Consider the following 27,582-nt stretch of genomic DNA (forward strand, 5'->3'; position numbering starts at 1 on the left):
CTGATCACTCACAGCCTGCATGTGCAACCCTAGCCCGTGTGCCATACAGCTCAGAACCCACAAGCCAATGGTGCGTCTAACCAGGCAGAAGGAGCAATGGGATTTGTTCCCACGTAACACGGAAGAAAGGTTCACACTCAGAGGAGTTGGAGACAGAAAACCTGGGAAGTTAAGCACTTGAGTTTTAAAGCCAAACAAGTCTGGGCTTAAAGTGAAGGAAGGCGTTCCTTCCTTTTCTTAACCTCAGTTTCTCCAGTTGGAGAATGGAGGTAACTTATTTAGGGAATAAAATCTTCCTGGGGATAACCCTTACTGTGGAGTAGTGTCATGAGGATGAAATGAGGTGAGGCATGCGTGCATACTCAGTCGCTATGTCATGTCCGACTCTTTGTGACCCTATGGGCTGTAGCACACCAGGCTCCTCTATCCATGGGGTTTTACAGGCAAGAAGACTGGAGTGGGTTGCCATTTCCTACTCCAGGGGATCTTCCTGACCCAGGGATCAAACCTGTATCTCCTGTGTCTCCTCCATTCCAGGCGGATTCTTTATCGCTGAGCCATCGGGGAAGCCCTGAGGTGAGGTATGTAAAGGGTTTATTTAAATAGTCCCTGGTAGATAGTAAGCACTTAATAAATGATAGTTATCATTACTATTTTCTTTTCTAAAATTACTTCTAAATCTTCAGAGTTCCAAACTTGAGATTGTTGGTCAAATCTCCTCATGTTTGTAGACCTATTATTTGACCCATAATGGCAAGGTCAAATACTAAGGCACCCAGGTTGGACTTCATTCATGTATTTACCAAAATTTATGAAGCACCTACTATATTCCAAGACTACTTAAGGAATTATAGTTATCAATAAGTAGTTATAGCTCAGTGTTATCAACAGAATAATGTGTGAGTCCACAAAGGATTGCCTGGGAGATACTACAGGGAGGAGGAAATTTCAGGCTTTGAAGGGCACACAGCAGTTCATTTAGGTAGAGAAAACAGCATGCGAGAAGAGAAATGCATGGAAAAGCATGGAGAACTTGGGAAATGGTAAAAAAATATGTATCACTAGACTCTCCCACAAAAGTGGAAAGAGAGAAGTCTGGAAAGTTGTAGTCAGACTTGAATTTTATTCTGTGGGCAAGTGGAAACAGATTTTTGAGCATGCAGGTGACTTGAGACAATTTTTGGCTTTGTTCAGAAATTTCTGTTTTGGCTGCCTTGTTGTAGGAAGATTGCAGAATGAGGGGACAGGGTAGAGGGTCCTGGCCTACTGCTGCTCTGGCTTCCAAGAGAAGGAGGAGTGGGTGTCCTCCCCACTTTTTGCATATGCTTTCGGTTCACCCAAATATCACACAGGTTCTGACGGACTTTCAAAGACTTCAGAATTTTATCGTTAACAAAATAGGGTTGCGGTGAATGCCTCTCAAAGTTCTTATTGTCAGTAGTATTCATAACTGGTATTGATCTTAGAATCAAGACTCCTGAGTTTTACCTCAGACTCCTGGCTAATCAGCTGTATGACCTTGGGCAAGTAAGATTCAATTCTTTAGTACCTCTTGCCTTCAACCTTCAATTCTTCCACCCCAGAAATTCCCTAGCACCATGTTGGAACATGTCTTAGGTCACTTTTTCCATTACATTCTGCTCTGCATTGTTAGTCATTGGTGTGCTTTGCAAATTGGAAAGACTAGAGTCAACAGACCTGGCTTCAAATCCTGGGTGAGCCACTGAGCAGCTGTGTGGCTTGGGGACATTATTTAACCTTGCTCAACTCTAATTTCCTTCTTTGTAAATTTGGAATATTGATACCTAACACATTGAGTCATTAGAAGGTCAATAGAAAGAATAATTGAAATAAGGTATGTAAACACAGTGCCTGAAATATTAAGCATTTACTAAAGAATATTTAGTGAACATACTACACACACACCCCCACAAGTGTACTGTGGTGTTAAACATTATGAATATGTTATCTTAAAACATGTATGAATATGGGCTCAGTAACAATATAGATATTATATTTATGCCTTGATTTTCTTATCTTTAAAAGATAATGATGCTATGTTGACTCATCTGCACTGATCAGTTGGAATAAAATTGAAAAATACACCCATTTGTAATTGCCTGTTTGATATCTGACTATTGTTTGCATGTATAATTTCTCCTATCAGACCATCAACTCCTCAGGAACAGGAGAAAAATCATTGCTTTCCCTGTGGATAAGCTGTGGAGTGGAGCTCAGGACTTGGTCCCAGGGAGTGGAAATAATTCTGTCTAAGCCCCACATTCCACTTGAAGCCAGTCCCCAGTTTGGGAGGTGCCCTCCGGCCCAGTCCACCACCCAGCCTCCTTTGCTGACCACACAGACTCAAACACAGGCATCACAAAAGTTGACTTCAAGTTTGTCCTTAAACACAGTATCTTAGCCCAAGCCTCAGTCACTAATGACAGCCAGAAGCCAGACCTTCAGATGCCCAGATGTTGGGGAAACAAGCAGGGATCAACAAGGTCTCTCTAACCTCAGGGCAGAGCCAGTCCTTGATGTCGACCCCAGAGGACAGTCATCTTGGAAGCCTGAGTTAGGGAGGCTGCAGGTGAATGGCAAGCCCACAGCCTCTGACCAAGCTTCTGGCCTTCAGCACAGCAAAATGACTCCTGCTCAGAGCCCAAAGCTACCTGCCACTTGGCAGTACCCAACAACAGCCCAGTCCCCAGAACCTTGCCCAACCACCTTACCTTTGCCTTTTTTTCCCAGCCGGATGGACTTCAAGGCTCCTCCGAAACAAAACATCCTGCTGGGTTGGAATTCACTGTCAGCCTTCAGAGCCACACCAGGGCAGTCTGGTAGCTCAGCCGAGAGCCTTGCCTTTGCAAGGGATTTGGTGGCACAGTCACTAGACTGCCTGGAGCTGGTCTGGAGGTGGGAGAAAAGACCTCCTGTTGGCTCCCAGAACATGCTAAGTCCCTGGCCCTCTGAGGTGCCTTCTAACCTACATATGAAGCCTTAGAGACAGGCACAGAGGCGGGTGAGCTTGCGATGATCCACTCAGTCCATGGAGGGCTTCTTCCTCAGGACCCTGGGCTTCCAGACAGAGCGGGGGAGGAGCCCTCCTAACAACAAGAGTAGCCATTTATTGAATGTCTCCTCTGTGCCCAGCACTGCTCCAAGTACCTTATCTGTGTAACCCTTTTGGCCCTCCACCTGTACGTTATGAATCCTGTCTTACAAATGAGGAGACTGAGCCCAGAGCAGTGAAATCACTTTCACAAGGTCACCAGGATCCAAACCGGAGCTATGACCTCTCGTTGCATTTGCACTATCATACACAGTGGCTTCAAGGGGAAGAAAGAGTTTATTTTGAAATTCACTAGAAAAAAAAATAATAAAAAAATAAAACTAATAATCAAAATTAAAAAAATAAAAATAAAATATGTCTTAAAAAAAATTCACTAGGGTTCTTGAGCTCTAACGAGAGATTTTAAGACTTCAGAGCCTGGTGTGGCAGAAGGTACTTAAGCACCTCAGAGTCCAAAAGTTCCAGGCAGATCCTAGGTTAACCACTAACTAGCCCTTTCACTTGGGGCCAATTGCTTAATTCCTCTTAGCCTTGGTTTTCCTAATGGTAAAATGGCAATGGTCGTACTGATCTTACAGGGCTAGCGTGAGGTTGAGAAGTAACACCTGCAGCACCCTGGCACCTGATGGGTGCTCAGTAAATGGTAACTGTGGTTATTACTCCTCCCTCCCCTCCCTTGGGTTTGCTGGCAAGCCCGCCACTGACCGGCCCAGCGGCCCCCTAGAGTAAGTGGAAGCAGCTGGGAGGGGGGTGGGGAGGCGGGGAGTGGAGGGGGCCGCTTGAGGAACTGCAGGCCAGCCTTGAGGGCCTCACAGGGGATATTGGCCCTGGCCACAGGTGCACCAATTACTCTCCCCTGGAAAGCCTGGGGGTGCATTTCCCCCTCGTTTTCCCACTCGGCTCCGCTGACCTCTGGTTCTGCAGCCGGTGGAGGCAGCTCCCCGGCACCAGTCCGCTGGCTGGCCGTTCGTCTTCAGGTTTCACGGCCTCCCTGAGGCTCCCCGTGCTTTGCAAGTTTTCCCTCCCTTTCCCGGCCGCTTCCCGGTTAGCCTGGGAGCCTCTCCGTGGCAGCTCGGGTTTCATTCCTGGGAGCTTTGTTCCAAGTGGAAGTTTCTGGTTGGGATAATCCCTGGGTGTGAGTGGTCAGTGCAGGAAGAGACAGGAGCCTCTCTGAGAGGCTGTGGGAACAGGCCCGCTTGTCCAGGTGCTCTGAGGAGGGAGCGGCGCTGAGGGGGTGGCCTGAGCCCACCCAGCCCTCTCTCTCTGGAGGGTCCTTGCCACCATCTTCCCCTGAAGGCCACAGAGGACCCCGCTGGGCTCAGGGCCCCCGTTTCCCTCACCACCTGCCCCAGTGGGGATGTCAGGCATGGAGGGGGAACCTGAGGGAGACCCAGCCCCTGAGCTGAACAAAGCAGATATCGTTTACACCCATTTTATGAATATGCCTCTATACAGGTTTTCCTCAGGAAATAAGATTCTGCCACTAAAGAATTTTTGAAAACAAATAATCTAGGTCAAATCTTTACCTTCTAGATGAAGAAATTAAGATTCAGGAAAGAGGAGTTTCCCTGAGGATCCCACAGACACCCATTCTCAGCTCCCATCTTCTCTGTGGGCCTTTTACGACTCAGTTAGTGGAGCACCTGGTGCTGACCCACTGCAGCCCACGATATGGCAACCCCAGGTTTACTTGTCTGTGGACCCCAACACCTGGGGGCTGCTTGAGTGGGCAGGGGGGGTTGTGCCTTGTCCTTCTCTGAGCTCCAGCGACTCAACAGCCGGTCTGCACAGGACAGAGTTGGGACTAAGAGGAGTCAAGCTGAGCTCCATCAGGATCTGGAGCCAGTATGGCCACAGCCCTGAACTATCAGCCCTCCTCCCTGAACCCCTTTCCTCGCCCAACCCCGGCTGTTCTCTATCTCAGCCTTTCCCACACCTCACCGGGGCTGACTGTCCAATGGCAGCTGTCGGCTCTGGAAGGGAAACTTCGGGAGCCAGGGGTCCACCTCACTCACTGGTGCCTCCCAACTCTCGCTTTAACACCTGGCACAGAGGAAGTACCCAGTGGACTGGCCCTGTATCCATGTGAGGCCCTGGGGAGGGGAAGAGGCTGGAGCCAAGATAATAAGGAGCCTTGATTGTTGGCGCTCTGGGTTTTCCGTGCTCTTCTCTTTGAATTCTTCCTAACTCCAGACGACTCAGACTTGACTCGCTGTCCAGCTTGCTGCCTTGGGGCTTGGGAGAGGGAGGCCAGGTCGGGCAGAAAAGCGGGGCGGGAAGGACACCCCACCTTGCAGGACACCAGCGTCTCTATGCTCTCACGTCTCCCGGCCCGGGCTTTTGCCTGGCGCACCTGCTGCGGTGAGTGGAAGGGAGAGCGAAGCCAGGTGGACATGTTTGAAGGCCTCACCCTTCACCTCACCCAGCCTCATGGCTCCCTCAGGCCTTTGTAGATCCTGCCTCCTCCCTCCAGCTCCTCAGGGTGCTGCTTGGATGACATCGTGGTGCACATCTGGGCTCCAAGGACCTTAGCCCAACGGGCCCTCCCTCTCCCCCAGAGTAGCCACCATGTATCAGGACACTCTTCAGGGTCCCTTACACACTCCAAGTGACAACTCTAGAGGGTGGAGCCTGTTGCCCATTTTGCAAGTGGGGAAACTGAGGCCTAGAGGGGTTCATACAGTCAGGGAGCAGCAAGGCCAGGATTTAACTTATCTCCATCTGACTGCAAAACCACAGATGATTTCTGGCTGGTCCCAGTGCCATTTCCCCAATTTCCTTTCCGACTTTGCTGAGGCTTGTGGGGTGGGGCTGCAGGTGCCTTATTAGTGTTAGTGATCCGTGCAAACTCCAGGGGTGTAGAGGGGAGTAAGAGAAGGCTCCTTTCCCTTTCTCTCTGTTTGCTTTTGATGAAATCGCCCTCACCCGAAGACCTGCTTCCTGGGCGGGCTCCTGGAAAGGGCCCACCACCCTCACACACCTGTGCACACTCCCATTTTACCAGGCTTCCCGGGAGCAATAATAACCATTCCAGACACTGACTACTTAGGCCCTGACCCTCCTCACTCAGCACAAGCCTTTAGCCTTTTGGTCATGGCTCACCTTGTCTTCCAGAGAAGGCAATGGCAACCCACTCTAGTACTCTTGCCTGGAAAATCCCATGGACGGAGGAGCCTGGTGGGCTGCCATCTATGGGGTCGCACAGAGTCGGACACAACTGAAGCGACTTAGCAGCAGCAGCACCTTGTCTTCAGCTTTTATCCAGAGCTCCAGCTACCAGTCATGCCTAGCTCAGGAGTACCCCTAGAAGTTACTCCCTCTTAGGAAACCCCTCTTCTACTCTGCGCAGGACCCCTCACCCCACCAGGGAGGATTGAGCCTGGATTAATGGAAGTGACTGGAACTTGAGCCCAAGGCAGAGAAGTCTGCCCCAACTCTCGGAAGCCTAAGACCCAGCATCCTACTGACCCGGGTATCCTATCAGAACTTTGATCAGGCAGATCCTACATGGTGTATTACCCACGGTGAATGTTTTATGAGCTTACTCTTCATTACTGAAGGCTGCAGGAGCCAGGCAGAAGAGGGGAATGATACAAAAAAAACCCAGGGAGCGGCTGGGCAGGAAGATAAGGTGGGAGGGCGGTGAAATGGCCCAGTGCAGGTTGTGATGGGATGGGGATTTCTCTGTGAAGAAGGATTTAGCGAGAGTTGGTCATGTTCATGTCTGTCCTATTGAAGGTGGCTGGAAACAGGGAAGAGTCCAAGAAGGTAGCGGTTTTGAGCCTGGCTGTTTGGGAGCTGTGTGCCTGCGGGCAGACACAGGGGCAGCTGGAATTCGGTGTTGGCTCTGGCTACTCCTGCCCTTGAAAGTCACTGGCTGGTTCTCTAGGCAGTTGGCTTGGGTCTCAGGGCCCAGTGCCCCGGCTCCTCAAGGGCTCACCATTCCACCGCTCCCAGGCTCCAGGCCCAGGTGTTTTCTGGTCCTTTGGGCTCAAGGTAGGAGGAGCCTCAAACAGTGCTGAGTTCTGTGCAGGCTTCTTCTTGCTCCCTCAAAGCAGTATCCAGGCTGACCTCTTGTTTGAGCACCTTCAGCCAGGCCCAAGCTAGAGGCCATCTGGTTCTTCATGATGGGGGACCTGGCCTTAATCCCCAAGTGCCAAACCTTGGGACCTCACTTGGCATAGGATCATGCCCTGACTCTCCTCCCTCTATGTCCTTCCCCGAGCATACATAAGGGAGGGAAAAGGAACGCAGATCCAAAAACCCAACCAGTGACCCCAACTTGCTTCACTAACATCTGTCTTCTGCATTGTTTCCTCTAGCATCTGCCAACCAGAAGAAGGGGGGCATGTATGAGGGTCAGCTCTAGGGCCTGCCCAGATGGACAGTTAGTTCTTGAGGGTCAGCAAGAGATCCAGATGGGGAAGGAGGCAACCAAAGGGACCCTATCAGCACAATCGCCCACAGTAACATGGGACTTGGGGATCCTTCGGAGTTCTTGCCAGCTCCCCATCTGTCTTGCTACCACTTACTCCTCCTCTCTCCTCTGCTTTCTCTGGCTCTTAATTCCCCTTCACTCTCTCCTTTCAAATCCTCTGGTTGCTATGGAAACCCAGCAGCGGGAAAGGAAGCAGAATCTGGGGAGGTTCTGAGACATCCATCCCAAAAGGCCTCCTTAGATGCTCATTTGTCAGGCTCTGGAGGTACTCATTTCAGCTTGAGAAAATGGGGGTGAGCTTGTACTGGAAGCCTTGGATCCTCTTTAGTAAGACTATGATGTCCAGATGGGCTTAGAGGGTCACCCATCCCAGGACCATCCTCAAGTCTCCTTGACCTTCAGGCATTTCCTAAATCCTGACCCAAGTCCTGGATGCAGAGAACCCCCAACCCACCTTCTCCATTCAACAACCTCCACATCTACTCTTACTTTATTAGTTGATTGCCTCAACCAATGTTAAGTGAATACCTACAATGTGCCAGGCACTGTTCTAGGCAGTAGATATTCATCATGAACTGAATCAAAGTCCCTGGTTTCTTGGGAGGAATAGGCTGACCAAAAGTGAGTAAATAAATAAAACACAAGATAATGTCAGATAGTAGTAAGTGTAATAAAGAAGAGAAAGCAGAGGACAGCAGAGACCTATATAATGACCAGTAAACCCCCCAGTAACCTAGAGGAAAAGTATTCAAGCAGAGAGAACAGCAGTCAAAGGCTCTGAGGCAGATGGGAGCCTGGCTTGTTTGAAAAGCTAGGAGGAGGTGTAACCAGGATGCAGTGGGTCAGAGGGAGAAAGGTTAAGTCTTTCAGCTAGATAGACAGACCGGGGCCAGAGCGTGGAGACCACGAAGGCCATGGAAAGGAGTCTGAATTCAATTCTTGGTATGGAAGAAGTAACATGATCAGATTTGTGTTTTGGAAATTCTGGTTACTGAGTACAGAAAAGATCGTAAGGAGAGATGAGAGGAATCAGGGAAAGCATTTAGGGGTCTGTTGCCATAAGCCAGACAAGAGCTGATGATGACTTAGACCAGGGAGGTGGCCAGTGGATAAGCAGAGGAGTAGATGGGCTAGATCTAAGATGTATTTTGGAGGTAACAGCAGTGGGATGAGAGATAGTGGGAGGCCAAAAGAAGAGTCAAGGAGACCCCCAGGTGGAACAAACACCCTCTTATTGGTTGGCCACTTTCTCTTGGCCCTGTGACTTGGTTGGGGATAGAAGGGAAGTGAGAGAGTGTATGACAAGAAAACTCTATCCAAACCTCACTTAAAGCTTTGGGCTCAGAAACCGTTGTGCTTTTCCTATATCATCAGGACACACACCCTTTTGGGTTTCCTCCCGCCTACCTCACAGGCCACAATATTTGCTGATTCTCCCCTTCATACTGACCTCTAAGTGTTGGAGGATACCACAGCTTGGACTTGGCTTTCTCCTCTTCTCTAGCTATGCTCACTCCCTGGGAAATCCATTCCATCCCCTGGCTTCAAAAATTGTGTGTTGAATACTCCCAACTTTATATCTTCACATGAGACCTCTCCCTTGAATTCCAGACTCACATACAACTGCCTACTCAACACCTCCACTTGAATATTTATCTAGTCAGCTCAGACTTAACATATCCAAAACTAAACTCCTCCCCTTCTCTCAAAATCATCCCCTTCTAGAATCTCCTCTATCTCAATAAAGGGCCTCTCCACCCTTTCAGTCACTCAGGTTAGAAACTTTGGAAACCCCTAGACTCCTCTTTTTCTTTCACAAACCACATCCACTTCTCTACTTGCAAAAAAAAAAAAAAGTCCCAAATTCCAGCCTCTCGCCAAGATTACTGCAAAAACTTCATAACTAATATCCCTTACCCCCCTACCATCTATACTCAACACAGCAGCCAAAGTAATCTTGTTACTAATAAAACTTAATTCAGATCATGTCTCTTATTTACAAAGCAGAAACAGAGGCACAGACGGTGAGAACAAGCATATGGATACCAAGGGAGAAGGGGGTGGGGGTGGGATGAATTGGGAGCTTGGGGTCAATATACATGCGCCATTAATTCTATGTGTAAAATAAATAACTAATGAGAACCTGTTGTGTAAGCACAGGGAACTCTACTCAATGCTCTGTGGTGACTTAAATGGGAAGGAAGTATAAAAAAGAGGGTATATATGTATAAACATAGGGCTTCCCTGGTAGTTCATATGGTAAAGATTCTGCCTGCAATACAGGGGACCCAGGTTCAATCCCTGGGTTGGGAAGATGCCCTGGAGAAGGAAATGGCTACCAACCCCAGTATTCTTGCCTGGAGAATTTCAGGGACAGAGGAGCCCGGTGGGCTATAGTTTATGGAGATAGCAAAGAGTCAGACAAGGCTGACCGACTAACACACACGCATAGCTGATTCCGTTTGTTGTACAGGAGAAACTAATACAACACGGTAAAGCAACAAAACCCGAATAAAAAACGTCCTTAAGCATTCAGATCATGTCATTCTAGTGCTCAAAACCCCACTAGCGGTTTGCTGTCTCATGCGGGTTAAGATGAGTCTTTTCCAGGGCCCTACATGACCTGCCTTCACCACCACCTCTTCTACGTGTCACTGCAGCTTCCGTCATCCTCCTGCCCCACTACACTCACACTACCCACAATGTACCTGTACCCTGCCTTCACTCTGCTCCAGCCACACTGGCCTCGCTCCTCTGCCCCAACACTCTAAGCTTGTACTTGCTGGTCCCTCTGCCCGGAAGGCTCCGCCCCCAGACAGGTGCAGATCTTAGTGCCATCAGGTGTCTGCCTAAGCACTATGTTTTGAGCGAGGTCTTCTCTGACCACCCTACTTAACGTTGCCATGACCCCGCCCTGCCTTCCACACGCATTCCCTCTGTTTTTCTCTGTAGGGATTGTCAGGGTCTGATAAACTATATACTGTTTGTTCTCACCCCGCCCTCCACCCTCCTACTAGACTATGAGCTCCAAAATAACAGAGGTTTGTCTCTTATTTCCAGCTCTGTCCCATCTACCTAGAACAGAGCCTGGCATGTAATAGGCACTCAATGAATGTGACTATGTATAAAATAAATGTGACTAGAATAAATGAATTAGAAAAAGACCCACAGTCCTCAAGAGGCAGCCTGGGTCTGGGAGTTAAAACCTGACTTTTTCATACTAGTTTTCATGCTGGCTTTGTGACTTCTGGGCCTCAGATTGTCTATCTGTAGAAGGTGGAGAACTCCTGGGGTCCTTTGCTGCAGCAGCTTTCTAGAAGGATGCTTGGCCATAGCCTCACTGGTGGCCATTCAGCTGAGGGTAGCAGGTGGGGATGGACAGGACCTGATGGAGTGAGAGGAGAGACCTCTCATGTATCCTTTCTAGTCAAGGTTTGGATGGAGTCAACACTGGCTTTGAAATGAAAGTCAAAGTTCTAGCTTGAACTGGGCTAGGCTCTGGAAGCCCCAGGTGGGAAGGAATGGATAAAAAGGTCCAGCCCTGCCTGCTGAGTGGGGACAAGCAGAAGCCTGGCCACTAGGCCTGGGCTCCTCCTCATGGAGAGCTGTCCACGTTAGGGCCTCATGGAGATCACTGCTGTAAGAAGAGGAGGAAAGGGGACATGGGGAATCAGAGTGAGGTGAAAGGTGGAAAGAAGGAAGAACCTGAGGGGATCACCCAGACCCATGCATAGGTCCTCAGTGAATTCTGGCAGACAGGCCTCCATGCATGCCTCAGCCAGGCCCCAGGGCTCTCACGGCCAGCACCCACTCCGAGAGAGAGCGGCAGGCCTTTTGGCTGCGGAAAAACCCAGTCCTCCTCCCTTTTCTGGGCTTTGCAACAGCTCCCTGCTTGTTTTCCCCGAAATAAATGGGCTGAGCATATTGGGCCGGCAATAACCCCTTGAAATCAGTTGTTATCACAGTTAACAACCAGTTTGGCTTCAGTTCAGGCTGTTAACTATCAAACCACTAAGTGCCGGTAATGATTGATTCTTGGCCAGTTGCAGCTTGAGTGGGCTGTAAAACCCTATTAGCGAGGGTTCTGTGGAGGCAGCAATGCAAAGATAAACAAGGTGGTGGGTGCTCTGGCCCATCTCTGCCCCATTGCTCTGGCATCAGCTCCCCAGGGTCCCTTGTCAGGCGTCCTGCTGGGAGTCAACTCCTTCCCAAAGCCCCAGGCCACCTCAAGGATCATACTACCACCTTCCTGTCCACCTCTACTCCTCCACCAGCCATCTCTCCCTTCTCCAGGAGGCAGGTTCAGCTCTCTGGACAACCCACTTCTCCCTTGTCACAACCATGGCACAGTTCCACCCCACAACCCTGGAGCACTCAGGCATCCCTAGCCAGGGGACTTCAGGGTAGCTTTGGCCTAGCTGGTGACCACCTTGGCCCAAGCCGGGTCCCAGGATCACAGGCAGGGAGAGCCTGGCATTACATTCACCCTCTAGACTCCCTCCTGCCCTGTGGTTTCTCCCAGGAATTGCTCTCAAACAAATGAAATGTGGGTAATTACTGGGCTGGGGGTTGGACAGGCGGCCGTGCAGATGAAAGCGTTTCCTGGACGGTCTCTTCATTTGCATGGCATCAGAAGCTGCTCAGAAGGTGTGACTTTTCCCACAGTGAGACCCCAGCTCCTTGCACAATAAAGCCAGGCTGCTCACCCAGAATTAATTAAAGGGGGAGGGGAGGGGATGGAGCAGAAGGGGAGGCACTAAGAGCTGGGGGAGCTAGAAGAGAGGTCCCCATGTCCCTGGTACCTGTGCACTGAGAGAAATCTACTCTATCCAAAAGCCTGCACCCCCATAGCAGGTCTGAAGAGGTCCCGTGTTACCCCAGCCTCTCTACTCCAAGGCTTCCCACTGAGCCCTGGGATTCCTGATCCACCTGGATGGCCTGAGCCTGGGACTTGCAGCTGCAACTCTGAGAGATCCACATGGTCACGAAGCCTTGGGTTGCCCTCCAACCAAAGGCACCAAAGAACCGAGAGCCAGAGGAAAGAGGTTTCTGGACTGGTCCACTAACTGGGCTGTGGGACCACCCCAAAGAAGGCAGCATAAGTAGCCGGAATGAGAGGCCTCATTTATGATGACTGGGCCAGCTCTGACCTCAGGAGATCTGCTGCCTCTGGGCTTGGGCTCTGCTCAGGGTGGTGAGATGCCAATCTCACTGCTGCACCTCTGAGAACCCACCCCTCCACCCACCACAGGCCAGTTCTCTTACCCATGCTGTGAATGACCTGCTCTACCACTGCCATGGCATGACCTGGTCTTCCTTCCTCCACAACAGTCCTTCCTCACAGGCTAGTCCTTCTGACATACCACCTGCTGCTTCTCCTCCTGCCCAGAGTTCGAGTTCTGCTCTAGATTTGTAGCTTCCCTTCCCCCACAATCCCAGTTCATCTCCTTTTAGGCCTGGTCTCTCCAAAGTTGGCAGCCTCTCCCTGGACCTCAGGCTCCTGGGCTCTTTTGCAACATCTGAACTCAGCACCTTCTGCTCAGCACCTTCACAGCTTTCTAACTAAACATCCCAGAGTGAACACTTTGTTTCAGGGCGCAAATGACAACACCAGCGTTGTGGTGCCCCACCCCACCCCACACAACATACCCCTACCTTGGACCCTGGCAGTTGCTCTTTTCTTGCATCTTCTGGAGTCTGATACTCAGAACTAGCGCAGGCATCTCTGACCTGTCTCCCACACACACCAAGGCACACAGAAAGGTACTTTTTAAAGGACCCACTGAATCCATGATTTGCTCCAGTCCTAGCAGAGTCATCATTTCTGACCCAGAGATGGCCTGGGGAAGTGTTACCATCAGCTCCAATTAAGAGTCCATGACTGACAGGCCCCAAGACCAGTTAAGAGCCTCTTCCTGCCCCTTTCCCTGTTTCTGTTCTCCCAGGAAAACCCCTCCAGTAACAGGTGTGGATCCTTAGGTGGAAGCGAAGCTCCAGTCAGAGATGCTGCCTGATTCGCTGCGGGTCTCAGCCGCCTGCCACCTGGGGCAGCGCAGGGGGAGGGGGCTGACCCCAGCAGGACCCACTCTCCAACACACATTTTTAATACAATTAAATAAATATTTCAGTCATTTAATAGCAACTAGTACACAAACATCCTCCACTGACACCTGCTCTTGAAAGACCTGACCTAAAGTTCCAGTCCCTTTCCTCTCTGCTCCCACCTAGGGGTTCAGAGGAGCCCCTGACCGTCTAGCAGTCTTGCCCTGCAACTGCTGGGGTCCCAGGAGCACCTATGCGGGATGAGAAAAGGCCCCCCACCCCCAGGAAAACCCCTGCCAGAATCCCAGTCTAGGCCACTCACCAGCCTAGATGAGAGTGAAGAAGTCAGACACAACAGCTTAGTGGAATACAAAAATAGAGCCTCTCTTTTGTTTAAAAAAACAAAACAAAACAATAACAACAAAAACCCAACAGCAAACAATTATCCACAACTAGAGCCCAGGGCTCTCCCGGCTCCTCCCCAGCCTTCAGTAGCGCAGACCTCGTCCTGCAAAGAGGAAACCTGGGCGGGGAGCGGCGGGGAGGGGCCGGCAGGGCCTATCGGGGCTCGGGGGCCCAAGTCCTCTGGCTGCCGCGCAGGCTGCGCGTGAAAGGCGGGTAGTTGAGGAACTCGAAGCGCAGGCTCTGCTCGGTGGTGTGGTGGCCGCGGGGCAGCCGCTTCATGAAGTGGACTTCGCGCTGGTGCTGCCGGGTCTTGGAGCCCTTGCGGGGTCGACCCTTGCGCGTGAAGGCCATGTACCAGCCCTCGTACTTGGCGTTCTGCAGGGCCGTGTAATTGTTCTCCAGCACGATCTCCGTGAACACGCAATCCTTGCCTTTGCCGTTGCTCTGCAGGGTGGGGGGCAGACACGGTGTCACCCGGCTCTGTCCGGAGCCCCCTCCCATCCTAGGCAGAGGGCAGGCGGCCCCAGACAGCAGGTGGGCACCCCAGCAGATGGCAGGGTGGGCACCCGCTCTCTAATCCCTCACAACTCACAGCCCACCCGGCAACTTCCTGTCCTCCTGGGTAGCAGTGACACATGGCTGTCTACAGAGAGGCTGGGCCCCAACACAGAGGGGCCGAGAGGGGGCCCACCCCCTGCCCACCCTGGCCTTCTGCCCACCAGTCTGGCCCAAGCTGCTAGCACCCGTTTCCCCACCTGCCCCCCTCAGCCATCTCAGGATGCTGACCTGCAGCCCCAGGGCCACCACCCTATGGGGGAGGGAAGGCTGGTGAGGAGATGCTGAGCCCCAGGCCCCAGAAGCCAGGGAAGCGGGGAGCTCGAGGCTGGAGAGGAGCCGTGACTAATGGGGCCATTTCAGAGCTCGGCTGAGGGGTTGGGCCCTCGGCTTACTGAACATTCCAAATGCTGGTACCATGTAATTGGACATAATAGCAAAGCAATTTGGCGATTTGTTAAAAAGATATATGGAATTTACCGACACCCCCTCTCCAGCCCCTTCCCTAGCCTTCCTTCTCCCTCCTTTGCCTTTATAGCTTTTCATCTCTCAGTTACCTCCTCCCTCACCTCCTCCACCTGCCCCCCCCAATCATTAGGTAACCCCAAGGTGGCCCTCGGCCTCTCTGCCCACCTTGTTGGGATCCTGGAGGAGCTCAGCCAGCCCAGCCTGCTCCCCAGACCCCAGCCAGTCCCTCCCTTCTTTCTAGGACCTCACCTTGGCAATCAATTTCCCCTTCTTGTTCATGCAGATGTAGAGGCCTGTCTCAGCTCCTCGTACTCGAACCCGGCTCCCGAAGGTGTCTGTCTCCACAATGAGCTTTGCTGTCAGGAAAGGTTGGGGTGGGGTGGGGGTGGTTATTGGCAACTTCCTGACCTCCAGTGCTGCATGTCCCTACCCCAACTGGCCCATCCCAGAAGCAGCTGCTCCAAAGGCCAGATGCCCAGGTTGTGGGCTCCAGCCACTAATATGCTGTGCAACCCTGGAAAGGTCAAGTCCCCTTTCTGGGTTTCAGGTCCCTCCCCTGGGTTTACAGAGGGGGAATGGATGAGATCATGGTATCTGAACTGGTTTATGCAGAGGGGTCTTAGAGCCATCAAACTGAAGATCCTCTTTTATAACCAGACATTATAACCAGTAATGACTTTTGTGTCGAGGCTTCAAAAAAAATTTAATTTGACTAGAATTCCACTGCCAATCAAAAGGTCTAGGAGGATTCTTCCAACTCAAAATATTATACATACGTGCCTCACAGATTATTACAAACATCCAGGTGCAGTGGTGACCTCCATTCCTGAGATCAAACATGAAAGCACTCTCTCTTGCTTCTGATACCTTGGGTTCCAACCCACAGCCTTGGCCATCCCCCAACACCCTCCACCCCAACCCACTCCACCCTGCCCCACCCCACATCTCCCGCCCTCCACCCCGGCTCTGCTGAGAAGGTGACAGGGATGAGGACAGCTCTCCCTCCACACACAGCCCATAGCTGGCTACTTTCCTATAACCTCAGACACCAACTAGGAGGATACTATCTCTTCCCATACTTCCTAGTCACCCCAGACCCCAGTCTCAGTGTTCAGAAATCAGTAACTCAATAGTCTTTTCTCTTGCACCCCCTCTTGCATCACTGGGCTTCTTACCCCAGTGACCAAACACTTTCTGTAGGGGAGGAGAAGAGAAAATCATGTATGCTTGCCTCTCACTCAAGAACCAGGAGACAGGGAGCTGAATCCTGTGCCTTCTTACCTCTTCCCTTAGACAACCAGCTTGCCACAGAAGCCATGGCCCTTACCCACTCTGCACAACTCCTCCCTTTGAGACTGGGGACCAACTTAGCTGTTTGGGATGGAACCAAAGGGTCTAGAACTCCTGCCCTCCCTCCTTCAGCCTTCTACCTCCTTGAGAAAGAAGTCTGGGGACTCCCAGGGCTACCTCCCAGCTTATTCTGACAAGGTGGCACCTTCTCTGACCCTGAAACGAATGGGAGGTGATGGGCACAGGTCAGCAAGGCAGCCCTCACCACCCAGCCTGTGACTGCCTGCCTCCCTTTGCAGAAGCATAGAGCTGGGACCCAGTAGCCAAGTCCCCAGTCTGGCTCCAAGTCAGCCAGGGAAATGCAGCTGTCACCTCCCCTCCCACCCAGCTCCTCTTGGATCCAGCCAGTCTGCCCATCCCTTTCCTGTTCTGCTTTTCAGGGTAAGGAGCAACTATTTTTTAAGGGCTAAGAAGGACACCAACTGGAGAAGAGGGGGGTCTGACCAAACTAGGCAGAAAGGAATGGAGCCCTCTGTCCCTTCCTGGGGCCCATAAGGAAGCCCTGGGGACTTCTCTGCCATTCTCCCCCAGATTCTATCTGTCCTGGCTATACACGCTAAGCCTTTGCTCTTGGGCCCTCCAGCTCCTGCTCCTGCCCACCAGGCAGGGACCAGGGAACCTGGGAAGCCTCCTATAATTGTAGGAAGAGAAGTGGGCATCAGACCTCTGATGTCTGAAGATGAATCCCCCCATGACCAGCTTAGCGTCTTCTTCCCTCCCCAAACCCTAAGGATGCTGGACCATTTGCTCCAATGGAGCAAACCCAGGAGGAGCTAGGCATTCATTCCCTTTCCTTGGAAGCTGAGAAGGGCAACGAGCAGCCAGTTTGAAGGGACAAAGGGACGGCAGGCTGGCCCTGCCAGCCCAGCGGGGGAGCTCGGCCACCAGGCAGGCCGCCCCCACCCCCACCACAGAAAGCCCCCACTCTCCTTCCTGGATGGAGCTGGGGAGCTGGGGCGGCAGTTTACAGCGGCTTTCCTGACCGGGCTTTTGGAAAGCTTAACATTTTCAAACCTATTCTTCCACCCCAGTGACAGATTTATCCCAGGAAAATTATGTCTCCTTCTCTAGCTTTGAAGGGAAGTCAGCTACGTCGATGCAGAAAAAATGCAGCGAGACATACTCGATCCCCCAAACTGGCTCGAGAAGAGGAGAAAGTATTCAGGAAATGTTAAAAAAGGTGAAAGTAAGAAGAGTTTTAATCGCTCTGCCAGACGCGGGGGTCTCTCCAGAGATTCATAGAGAACAATCTTGAACCTCTCTTTTAACATTTACAGACTTGCAACTCCTTTCAAACTCCACATCTGAAAAAAAGGCTCGTTCTTTTTCTGTTTTATATCATTCTTCATTTTTCTTCTTAGCTCTTAAAATGCTTCACCTTTTTATTACATTTTAATAGAGTCTTCCCCTCTCCTTTCATGCTTGTTTAACTTGGTCATTATTTAAAGGTTTTTAAACTCACAATAATCGCTCTCTAAAAACAACATCAGCCGCCCAGAGGACTTGCTTTTCTCTTGGTACATCCAGGACTCTGGAAATTGGCCTTGTTTCAAGGCAGGAATATTGAATGTTTTAGAAATCAATCAGTCCTCAGCCTCCCCACCCCACAGTAGCTCCCTGCACTCACCACCCCACCGGGAGCCAGGAGCCCCGCTCTGACCGCCCGCCTGGGTTCCTGGACAAGTGAGGTGGGGAAGGCCCCTTTCCTATCCTAGTCCCCATGTGTAATTGACCCTCCTGATCAAAGTATTTAAGGTTCGCAGTATACCGTACCCCCAACTTGGGGGAGTTGAGGGGATTTCTCTCCCTTCTCTTTCTCACTCTCCTTTTGTGGGCCCTGGTGACATATCCTCTTTCAAGAGCTTCCCTTAAACCTGGGCCCCCTCCCCCTGAACCCTCTGCCTCCACCTGCAGTGGGGAGGGGTATGAGAGGGGGAGGTGGAAAGGGAGATTCCTGGATTCATTCATCTGCTGGGCAGGAAAGGGCACCTATGGGCCAAGTACTCCCCGGGGTCCCTTCCCCAGCCCTCTCTTCTCCAGCTGACCCCCAAGATGCTTTGTGGCCTTAACTCCTTCCCTTCTGAGCTGGGGAGCCTGCAGGCCTCAGCTCAACGCAGATGCGACTGCTGGGTCCTGTCACAGCAGGCCAGCCTGGGGACGAGGGGCGCGCTCCGCAGGCTACCTTAACCCCAGCGCAGTGCAGCTCCTTACCGAACGGGTCCCCGTCTTCTGCCATGGCGTTGATGCGCTTGTTGGCCAGGACCTGCACGTGCTTCCCGCTGGTGCGGCTGTAGAGTTGGTAGGTCCGGATGAGACGGCGGCTGAGCTGATCTGTCACCAGGCTCTGCTCCCTCACATGCTGTGTAAAATTAGGTGAGGACTGAACAGTTACCTTTAGGAAATTGAAAAATACACAACACGCCATTATAATGCTACCCTGCCCAGGGGCCCGAGTGGCCCCCATCACCCGGCACCTCCCTCCACTGCCCCAGGCAGCCGGCAGGGGCTGGGGTCCCCCCAACATGCCAGTTCGGACCACCCCCACCCTACCCAGGAAAGTCGGACAGACCCAGTCTAGCATGGATGCGCCCGGGATGGGGAAGGATCTGGACCCACCTGTTGGGAAACACCCTGGGACTCCCGGCCAGCTCGGAACAGGGAAGCGAGCTCCCTGCCCAGCGCAGGCCCCCCGCCCGGGCCTTCCTAGAAGAGCAGGGCGCTTTTAAGTCGGGAGGCAGCGCGGCCCGACCCCTGACATTTATAAAGACAAATTCACGGACCAAATGTTGAGACCACAGAAGACCCAGGCACCTGATCTTTCTGCCAGACCCGCCGCAAGTCCCCCCAGAGAGCCGCGGAGAGGGTCCCTGAGGCAGTCACCGGACCTCTGACATCGAACGCCCCCTGGCCCCGAGTGCCCCCTTCCTCCGCGCGGCCGGGAGTGGCTGCCCGCCGAGTTCCCCAACCACCCCCCACCTGGCTGGGAGGCGTGGAAGACAGCGCCGGACTCCGAAACCTCGGGTTCTAGCCTCGCGCCGCTCACAGGCTGTGTGACCTGAGGCCGGCGCTACCTCTCTGGTCCTTAACCCCTCCTCGGGATAGTTACGGGTTGCAGTCCTAAGATGCTTCCCAGCCCTTCCAGCCCGCCGCGCGGCCGCGGGGTCAGTCCTCCTGCCCCGGCCTGCCCGACCTCGCCCCCCGGCGTGCCCGCCGGCCTCGGCGCAGTGCGCCTTACCTGGGCTTGGAGGCAGAGAACCAGCAAGTGCAACAGCCTGTGGGAGACAAAAGCGGGCGGGGAGAGAGGGGCGCGGGGTGAGCGGCGGGCGGGCGGGCGGGCGCGCGGCCGGGGGCGCGGGGCGGCGGTACTCACAGGCAGCTCAGCGCCGAGCGGGGGCTGCCCATGTCGCGCGGCCGGGGAGCACGCACAGCCCCGGCGGGATCTCGCCGGCTCGCGGGAGGCAGCGGACCGACGAGCCGAGGGCGGCGGCGGCGGCGGCGGAGGGGGGCTCGAGGGTGGCTCGAGGGCGGGAGCCCGGGCAATCGGGACGCGGCTCCGCGGGTCCCAGGGAATGTCGAGCTCGCCGCGCCGCGCCGAGTGCCTCTGCGCCGCAGCCGGAGCCGTTGGCCGCTGGCTGCTGAGGAGCCGGAGCGGGAGGGAGGGTAACGGGCCGGCAGGGGGGGGTGGGTAAGTGGGAAGGGAGGGGGAGGGGTGGGGGCGGGGGGCGCCGCACCCGGCGCGAGGGGGGAGCGCGGGGTTGGCGGCCGGAGCCCGCAGCCCCCGGCTGGGAGCGGGGGCCGGGACGCAGCCCGGGGCGGGGGCGGGGCGGACCGGGGCGGGGCGGTCGGAGGGTCGGGGATTGGGGGTCTGGGTGAGGGGAGGGGTCTGGGGACCCGCTGCAAGGGGTGGGGGCGGCCCGTCTGGGCGCCTCTCTGCATCCCGGACTTGTCCCCATGCGCGTTCTTGGGGTCCAGGCGCGCGGGGATGGGGGGGCGCGTCGGGCCGCCCACCCCGTGGAGTCCCGAGCCCCTCTGCTGGGGTTTCCTGGACCCCCCCGGGCACCCGAGTGGGAAGGCGCCCGGTCTGCACCATGGGACCCGGTCCGCTTAAGCCTCAAGCTAGACGGCGGTTCTCTGAGCCACCTACTCTGTTCTCTGTCTGTCCCGGGCTGCCGCCTGCAAGTAGGCGCTGACACTGGGGTGAACGGTTTTGCGCGTTCCTCTGGCAGTGCGTGCCTGTGCGACCGGGAACCGACAATCACCCCCATCTTTCTGCTGAGTACTCTGCCTTGCCGGTCTCTCCTGCCTCGCTCAGTCACCAAAAAGGCCCTGAGATCGAGAAACATCTCCCTTGCTGCTTCCTTCTCTCATTATCACCATCACCCCTGCTCCTTCCCCCCCACCCCGCCCCCAACATGCTAGACTGAAGCCTGACCACACCACCCAAAAAGGAGAGAGCCCACCCATACGGAAAACCCCAGTCACTGCCACCACCATGCCCTCCCCAAAGCGGCAGGCAGTGGGCGCAAAAATAACCTCAGCTGCTTTTCCTGGGAAAGAGACGTAGATCCAGGTTGCCTAGTCTTTTTTGCTCAGAGTCCCATTATTTGTGCACTGAACAGGTATTTACACACCTACTGTGTACTAAACTTCGACTGGTGCTTTGTCAACGCTGGGGGAGGGGGAAGTATCAAAGAAGGTAATGAGTTGTCTAAGCCTTTCACAGCCGCCCTTTGCTACCTCCAGGGGCTTCAGGAACCCCTGAGCTGAGGTGCTTCTTTGAGAGCAGCTTGGGTGGGCAGAGATGCCCTGAGACAGATACTTCTGGGGAGCAGGTGGAGCCACTGATGCTTTGCCTAGCTGCTGCCCTTGCCCAAGACCTCCCCTGCCCTACTGCCAGCCCCCATGTCCTTGATGATTGGGCTGGAGGGGCTGGGGTGGCCTCAGGAAACCATGAGACCAGAGGCAACACAGCCAAGTTCTTCCTACCTCCCCTTTCTCTGTGGCCTGCCTTTCCCACTCCCAGCCATGGTGCTAACACTGAGCAAGGTCTAGATGGGGAAACAGAATCAGGAGATTTGTCCCAAGATCTCATCCCTCCCCAGAGAAGCAGACTCCCTGAGCTCACCTGTTACCCACTTGAGTCTGTTCCCTCAAGTGGCTCTTTCCCACCCAGACCTCCAGGCAAGGACCATAACTTACTAGCTCAGGAGAGCAGGACAGGGTTCCGCAATTCTGCATTCAATGAATGAATAATGGGGAAACTGGCTGAGCATTTAGACCTCAGTGCATGTGGGGCCTCCCCAGGGAGACTTACTTGCCTTCACCACCCTCCCAACAGATAAGGATCATAAGCACCACCATTTATTGGGCACATGTATTTGCTAAAGTCTGTCTGTCTGCACCATCTCCTCTTAACCCCACTGGGAGGTGGGCACTGGGGGAAGACAAGTGGAGTGGGCTCCAGTACCCACAGCCTAGATCAGCATTTCTCCTTCATTCAAGCTCCTCTGTCTTAGAAACTGGGTGTCTACATCCCCAGGTACACTAACTCAAGCAGGCAAAATATTCACCATCTTAACCTCATGCCCTGCACCTAGGAGGCCCTTGAATATGTTTATTTGTATGTATTAATAAATAAGTGGAGAGAGGAGAGGCAGAGGATGAAAAGGGTCTTCTCACCAGGGACCAGCCCTCTGAAAACAGTCTGATGAGAACAGCAAGGAGCAGGACCCAAGAAGGGGTCAGGGCATCCAGCCCATCCTTAGCATGTGTAGTCCTGGAGTCAGAACCTATGTCACTCTGGGCACCTGCCTTTCCCCAGAGTAGGGGGTGGAGACTAGAGCACCTGGCTCAGACCAGAGTTCAACCCTGGTTTGGAGCCCCCAGAAGGTTCTGGGCTGAACCTCAATGATCTTAACCCACCCTCCTCACTCTTCCCCAGAGATGGGCCATCCGGGGCCTAAACGTGTGGACCGTCAGGATTTGAGTCCCACACCCTAACCTCTACCCGGGGGCCTCTACAGATCAGAATTCCTCTACATTTTGAGAACGTCCCCCAGCTGGGTCTTCGTCCATTTGAGGGGATTCTTCTCATATCCTCAAAAATCCCCGTCTCTAGATGGGGGAGGGGGTGTCAATAGGGACACCCCCACATCAGGCGCCGGGTACTGCGAGGACACACCCCCGTGAATGACAGATGTAAATATTCCATCGGGGCCCCAGCAGGCTGTTCCATCCTCCCTTGCTCTTACTCGCCTCCCGGCCGGCTTGCTCCTTCCTTTATCTTATCAAAGCCCCGTAATTACAATTGCTATTTTGTTTCCTCGAATCTGCAATCAGAGCTCCCTGGCCCTGATGAGGGAGCGCCTGTCAACCTGATCGCTGATTGACAGCCCGGCCACCTTTCCCGGCCGCCCCCACACTCCTCAAACACAAATACACACACACAGAGTCCCTCGCCTCCTGCAAACACAAACACACACCTCTCGCCAACACAAATAGCCCCTCTCTGCAAACACACCGTTGCAAGGACCCAAACACACACGTTCAGCCTCTTTCCATACGCATCGGTCATACCCCCCGCCCCCGCCCCTGGCCCACTCTGGGCCCCTCAAATCCACACCAACCGGCGGGGGCCGCCTGCGCTCCAACACGCGCAGCCTGAGCCGGGCGTTCAAAGCGCGGCAGACCCTCTGCCGACTGTTCAAATGTAAATCGCAGAGACTGTGTTAAGCACTTTAGGCCCCGTCTGGTCGTTCCCCTTTGCCCCCCAAATACAGTCTTGCCCCTTCTCCAGCAGTCTGCAAACCCCGGCGTAAGCCCTCAGCGCTCAGAGGCCTAAATGAATGGGCAACGCTCCTACTGTGCGTTGAGAGGGCAGAAAGGGGGATCGAGGAGAGGCGAGGGAGGGTAGGGAGAAAAAACAATTCCTGGCTCAGTCCTCGGGCGCCCCGTCGGGTCGAGAAACTCCGGGATGAGGCGGATGTGGATTGGGCCCCCAACGCGGGTAGGAGCGCGCTTGGCGCCGGCCAGGGCCGCGGGCAGACCCGCCAAGAAACTAGAAAGGCTCACAATGAGCGATCAGCGGCGTCGAGGAGCGTAAATATTGGGGCGGGGCCACTTGCAGGGGGTAGAAATGTCGGCTGGGAAGGATTCCCCGACTTTTCCCTACACTCAGCCAGGCTACCGTACCTTCAACCGAGCACGTGCCGAGGACTTTGGAGGCGATAGACGAGAGGAGAAAGGGAAGGGTTCTAACAGGAACCCTTCCAGTCAATGAATGAACGAACAAACGAATGAAGTCTGCCTTTAGTTGCGCAGACCGCTGGCGGGGTATGTAGGCCCTTGCACCGCGGCGCCCGCGTAGAGCCGCTACAGAGGCGGCGGGGCGAGCTGCACCGCCACAAGCTGTTTCAACATCTCCCACCAGAGGGCGCCAACTCCACCTTCTCCTCTATCTCCCGGCCCCTTGCCTCCGGTTGGTGAATGGTCCCATCCTGGCTGCCCTCTCCATCCCGGTGTTCCTGGTGGAAGCACTTCAGGAAAGGCCTGCAGCAAAGAAAGAGGCCTGCGACCCTGACCACTATGACACAGAGAAGGATCATCTTCCTTTATCCTCAACTAGGAAAAAGGGAGGTTAAACACTGGACCTGTTTGTTCCTCACCACAGGGAGAAGGGCACCTCCTTCAGAGATGTGTTGAAAAGAGAGTGCTTTTCTGTGGTGTGGAAACACTATTTCCAAACACCTGCTCCAATGCCAACCTCTTCTGGTTATCCAGGGACCCCTCCCACTTGTTCACTCATTTGCCCAGAAGCCAGTATGGGAGGGAGTGGGCCTGGCCCCACCAGGCCCTCTTCTGTGTCCCTCCTCAGCATGTCGGGCCCCAGGCTGTCTCAGGAGGTAACCTTTTGTTTGTTTGTTTGTAGGGCACTGAGACCCCCTGCCCCATCAACACAGCTGCTGAACTACTGACCTCAGACTTGGTCATATACACACTCATGATCACACCAGGTACATCCCTTTCTCTTCCTAGTACAGCAGCAGCCAATCCCCAGAACCACCTGAATTCAGGCACCAGAGAACCGCCCCCTCCACCCCCACCCCAGACCAGGTGGAGGGCTAGGGGGCTGGAACCCTTTAGCCCAGGAGGCTGAATCCCAGGGGCTCCTCTCTGCCCCCATATGCCAGGCCACCCGGATTCTGGTTTCCCTGTCACCCAATCTGGCCAGCCCCCTCCATCTGGCCCCTGGAATCAGGTTTCTAAGGGTCCAGGCTGGCTCATAGATGGCCTGCATGACTGGTAGGAGGAGCAAAGACTGGCCTCTACCTTACCCCTCACAGGTCCTCTTGGGGCCTGAGCCCCCTCATGGGGCCAGGGATGCACATTCCTCAGGCTGCTTAAGCCCCCTTATCTGCCCCCCTGCCCATCAGCCTGAGTGGTGACAGAGGCCCAGACCCCTTGTTTAGATGCTGATAACCTCCTGGGATGGCCCTCCCCCACCAAGGGACTGGGAAGGGGCTTGGTGTTGGGAGGTCCTCATCTAGGAAGGCAGCTGGGGCCCAGGGCTGGGCTAGTCCCAGCGCTCTGGGAGTAGCAGGATCCCACATTTCCTCACCCTTCCCCAGGTCCAGGGCCACCCTCTGTGCTGCCACAGTGCCACCTGGTGGTCCCTAGGGGAATGCCACCCCAGGAGGGAAAGAAGCCACACAAATGAGTTGCAAAAAACCCCTCATCTGCATTTTATTTCAAACTTTATCCAAAAATGTAAAAAATATTAAAAATGTTTAGTCCTGAGCTTCAGATGCTGACCTCCAACCTCATAGGCAAGTGGGAAGAGAAGGTCAGGATAGAAGTTCAGAGTTCCTCCCACTCCTGGAGAAAAGGGAAGCTTGGGGTGAAGTACAGGATTAGCACACCAGGGTCCTTTGGAGAATGGGACACCCGTTCTCCTTACACCAGACCAAGACCCCCACCCCCAACCCCGCCCCTGCCCCCAACCCTCTTCAATGGAGAAGATACAAAGTTCTTGAAACTTGTCCAGGAACCTGGTGCATGTGGCAGGCAGCTAGCTGACCTGAAGAGAGCAAACCAGGGGTCAGCATCGATGTCCAAACATGCTCCTCCTGTCCCCTCCCAGGCCCCTCCAACTCACCAAGGAGTGTTAGAGCCTGCGCCCCAGCTTCTTGGCAGGGAGGATAGGACATAACTCAGCTTCCTCCTCCTCACTCCCATCTTCTTCACTCTCTTCCTCAGAAAGATCATTGCTTATAGTAACTGGTACACAAGCAGTCAAGGGAGGAAGAGAAGTTAAAGCCACACCCCCTTCATACTACATGTCATTTATTCATGCCCTGTGGCTCTAGGCTTGCAGGGACTCTGACCTCCCAAAGCTTATGGCCTAGATGGGAAAAACCTCAGATACTAAACTAGATAACAAAGAGTCAAAGGGCTTCCCTGGTGGCTCAGTCAGTAAAGAGTCTGTCTGCAATGTGGGAGACCTGGGTTTGATCCCTGGGTCGGGAAGATCCCCTGCAGAAGGAAATGGCATCCCACTTCAGTATTCCTGCCTGAAGAGTTCCATGGACAGAGAAGCCTGGTGGGCTACAGTCCATGGGGTCACAAAGAGTCGGACACGACTGAGTGACTTTCACTTTCACTTTCAAAGGAGTCCACATCAGTGGAGCTGGATAAGCTGGGGTAGGTTCCGTGAAGAACAGCTGAAGTAGCAAAGTGGAGGATCTTTAAAGTGGAGTAGTAGAGTAGTAAAGTAGTAAAGTCCTCGGAGAAGGCAATGGCAACCCACTCCAGTACTCTTGCCTGGAGAATCCTAGGGACGGCGGAGCCTGGTGGGCTGCCGTCTAAGGGGTTGCACAGAGTCGGACACGACTGAAGCGACTTAGCAGCTGCAGCAGTAGCAGTAAAGTCCAGGGTCTGTATGGGAACTGCACTGGGAGATATGGCTGGGGTGGGGTAGGAGTCCAGATGGAGAGTCTACTGGAGGCAAAGGAGAAAATTCTCACCAATCTGGTGCCGCCCAGTGATGCGCACAGGGCCAGAACCTGACTTCAGGCGGAAGGTTACAGGTGGTTGGAGCTGGAAGTCATCCAAACTGAGCTGGGAGAAAGACAAGGATGAAGGCCTGGCCCATTCCTAGCCCATCCCACCTTGCGTGAAGTCCTGAAGTCCTCAATTCCTAACTCCCAGCCTCCCAAGGTATGGCCAGGGAACTCACCATCGGTTGGCAGGACAACTTGAGGTTGGCCACAGGGACTGCGATCTCCTGGTGGTCATGATTCCGTGCCACGACTTCTACCACATTACACTCATCTTTGGCCCCCTCGGTGAGGCAGAGCTGGGAAGGTATATAGGGCCTCGGAGTCTCCCCCAATAAGGGTGGACACCACAAGTGGAAGCATCTACCCTACAACCTGCCCAGCCTCCGAGGTCCCTGGATCGCCTGGCCAGGGGAGCCCCTACGTGGGGATTAAGCAGAGTAGATGACTCCCAATAGAGCGGGAAAGAATAGACACGCGAGTAGAGCCTGTTTAGGTCAACCAATTAACCTCCACTCCCCCTACCCCGCCCCTTACCATGGTCAAAGCCAGCACATGCTCCGCGTCATCCTCTTCCTCTACCTTGAAGGTGAAAGAGCGGGTGTGGCCTGAGAGCTCACAGCCTGGAAGAGGTTAACAGTGTGAATGTGCTTCAGTGTGCGGAGGGCATTTCACCAAATCCCGTTCACCTGCAGCCATGGACTAACCGGCCATTCACACGGCCACGTGTCAGGAACCTCTGGAGCGCTAGGCCCGGGCCCACCCCGAACAACTAGGGCAGGAGCCTGGCTCTCCCCTCCGGTTCAGGCTGCCGCGGGAGGCCCCCTCCGCCCCCACCCACGGCGTGCCCACGTCTGCATTCCCGTTCCTCAGCCCTGCTTCTAACCCAGCACCACCCTCAGCCTCTCCTTTCCTCAATACCGAAAAAGAAACTGTCCATAGTGACCGGGGCCGGGACTTGCAGACTGCCGACCCCCCCAGCTCGGACTCGGCTCTCCTGATCCAAAAACGTCAAGGCGGCCGCTGCGCCAGCTGCCATGCTGCTAGGGCCTTCTGCGGCTCCGCCTCCGACACGTACAAAGCCTGGGACTCGCGGCGGTTCCGGCCCCGCCTATTAAAGGAGACGCTGGCGAGGCACCCTGGGTCCAAGGCGTCATCGCCGTCTCCTTCAGTTCAGTTGTGTCCGGCTGTTCGCG

At 54.0% G+C, this 27,582-nt stretch overlaps 2 protein-coding genes across 6 annotated transcripts; both read right to left on the minus strand.

Moving 5' to 3' along the window:
• Positions 1 to 14,111: 14,111 nt before the first annotated feature.
• On the minus strand, positions 14,112 to 19,733 carry FGF8 (fibroblast growth factor 8). Of its 4 annotated transcripts, none has more exons than XM_065920081.1 (6): positions 19,702 to 19,733; positions 19,567 to 19,603; positions 18,948 to 19,034; positions 18,543 to 18,690; positions 15,231 to 15,337; positions 14,112 to 14,402 (listed from the first exon to the last, which is right to left on the minus strand). In XM_065920081.1, the coding sequence occupies exons 1-6, from the start codon at positions 19,731 to 19,733 to the stop codon at positions 14,112 to 14,114; spliced, it is 702 nt and encodes a 233-aa protein (XP_065776153.1). The 4 variants fall into 4 exon arrangements, with proteins under 4 accessions (XP_065776153.1, XP_065776152.1, XP_065776155.1 ...); XM_065920080.1 differs by having other exon boundaries at positions 18,543 to 18,723; XM_065920083.1 differs by lacking the exon at positions 18,948 to 19,034.
• Positions 19,734 to 25,319: 5,586 nt separating this feature from the next.
• Positions 25,320 to 27,452, minus strand: NPM3 (nucleophosmin/nucleoplasmin 3). 2 transcript variants are annotated; one of them, XM_065920086.1, is made up of 6 exons: positions 27,308 to 27,452; positions 26,924 to 27,009; positions 26,566 to 26,685; positions 26,354 to 26,447; positions 25,486 to 25,577; positions 25,320 to 25,407 (listed from the first exon to the last, which is right to left on the minus strand). In XM_065920086.1, the coding sequence occupies exons 1-5, from the start codon at positions 27,423 to 27,425 to the stop codon at positions 25,495 to 25,497; spliced, it is 501 nt and encodes a 166-aa protein (XP_065776158.1). In that variant the 5' UTR covers positions 27,426 to 27,452; the 3' UTR covers positions 25,320 to 25,407; positions 25,486 to 25,494. The 2 variants fall into 2 exon arrangements, with proteins under 2 accessions (XP_065776158.1, XP_065776157.1); XM_065920085.1 differs by having other exon boundaries at positions 25,486 to 25,607.
• Between the last annotated feature and the right edge of the window lie 130 nt (positions 27,453 to 27,582).

The sequence above is a fragment of the Muntiacus reevesi genome, chromosome 2 (genome assembly GCF_963930625.1).
Source record: "Muntiacus reevesi chromosome 2, mMunRee1.1, whole genome shotgun sequence".
NCBI classification, from domain to species: Eukaryota; Metazoa; Chordata; class Mammalia; order Artiodactyla; family Cervidae; genus Muntiacus; species Muntiacus reevesi.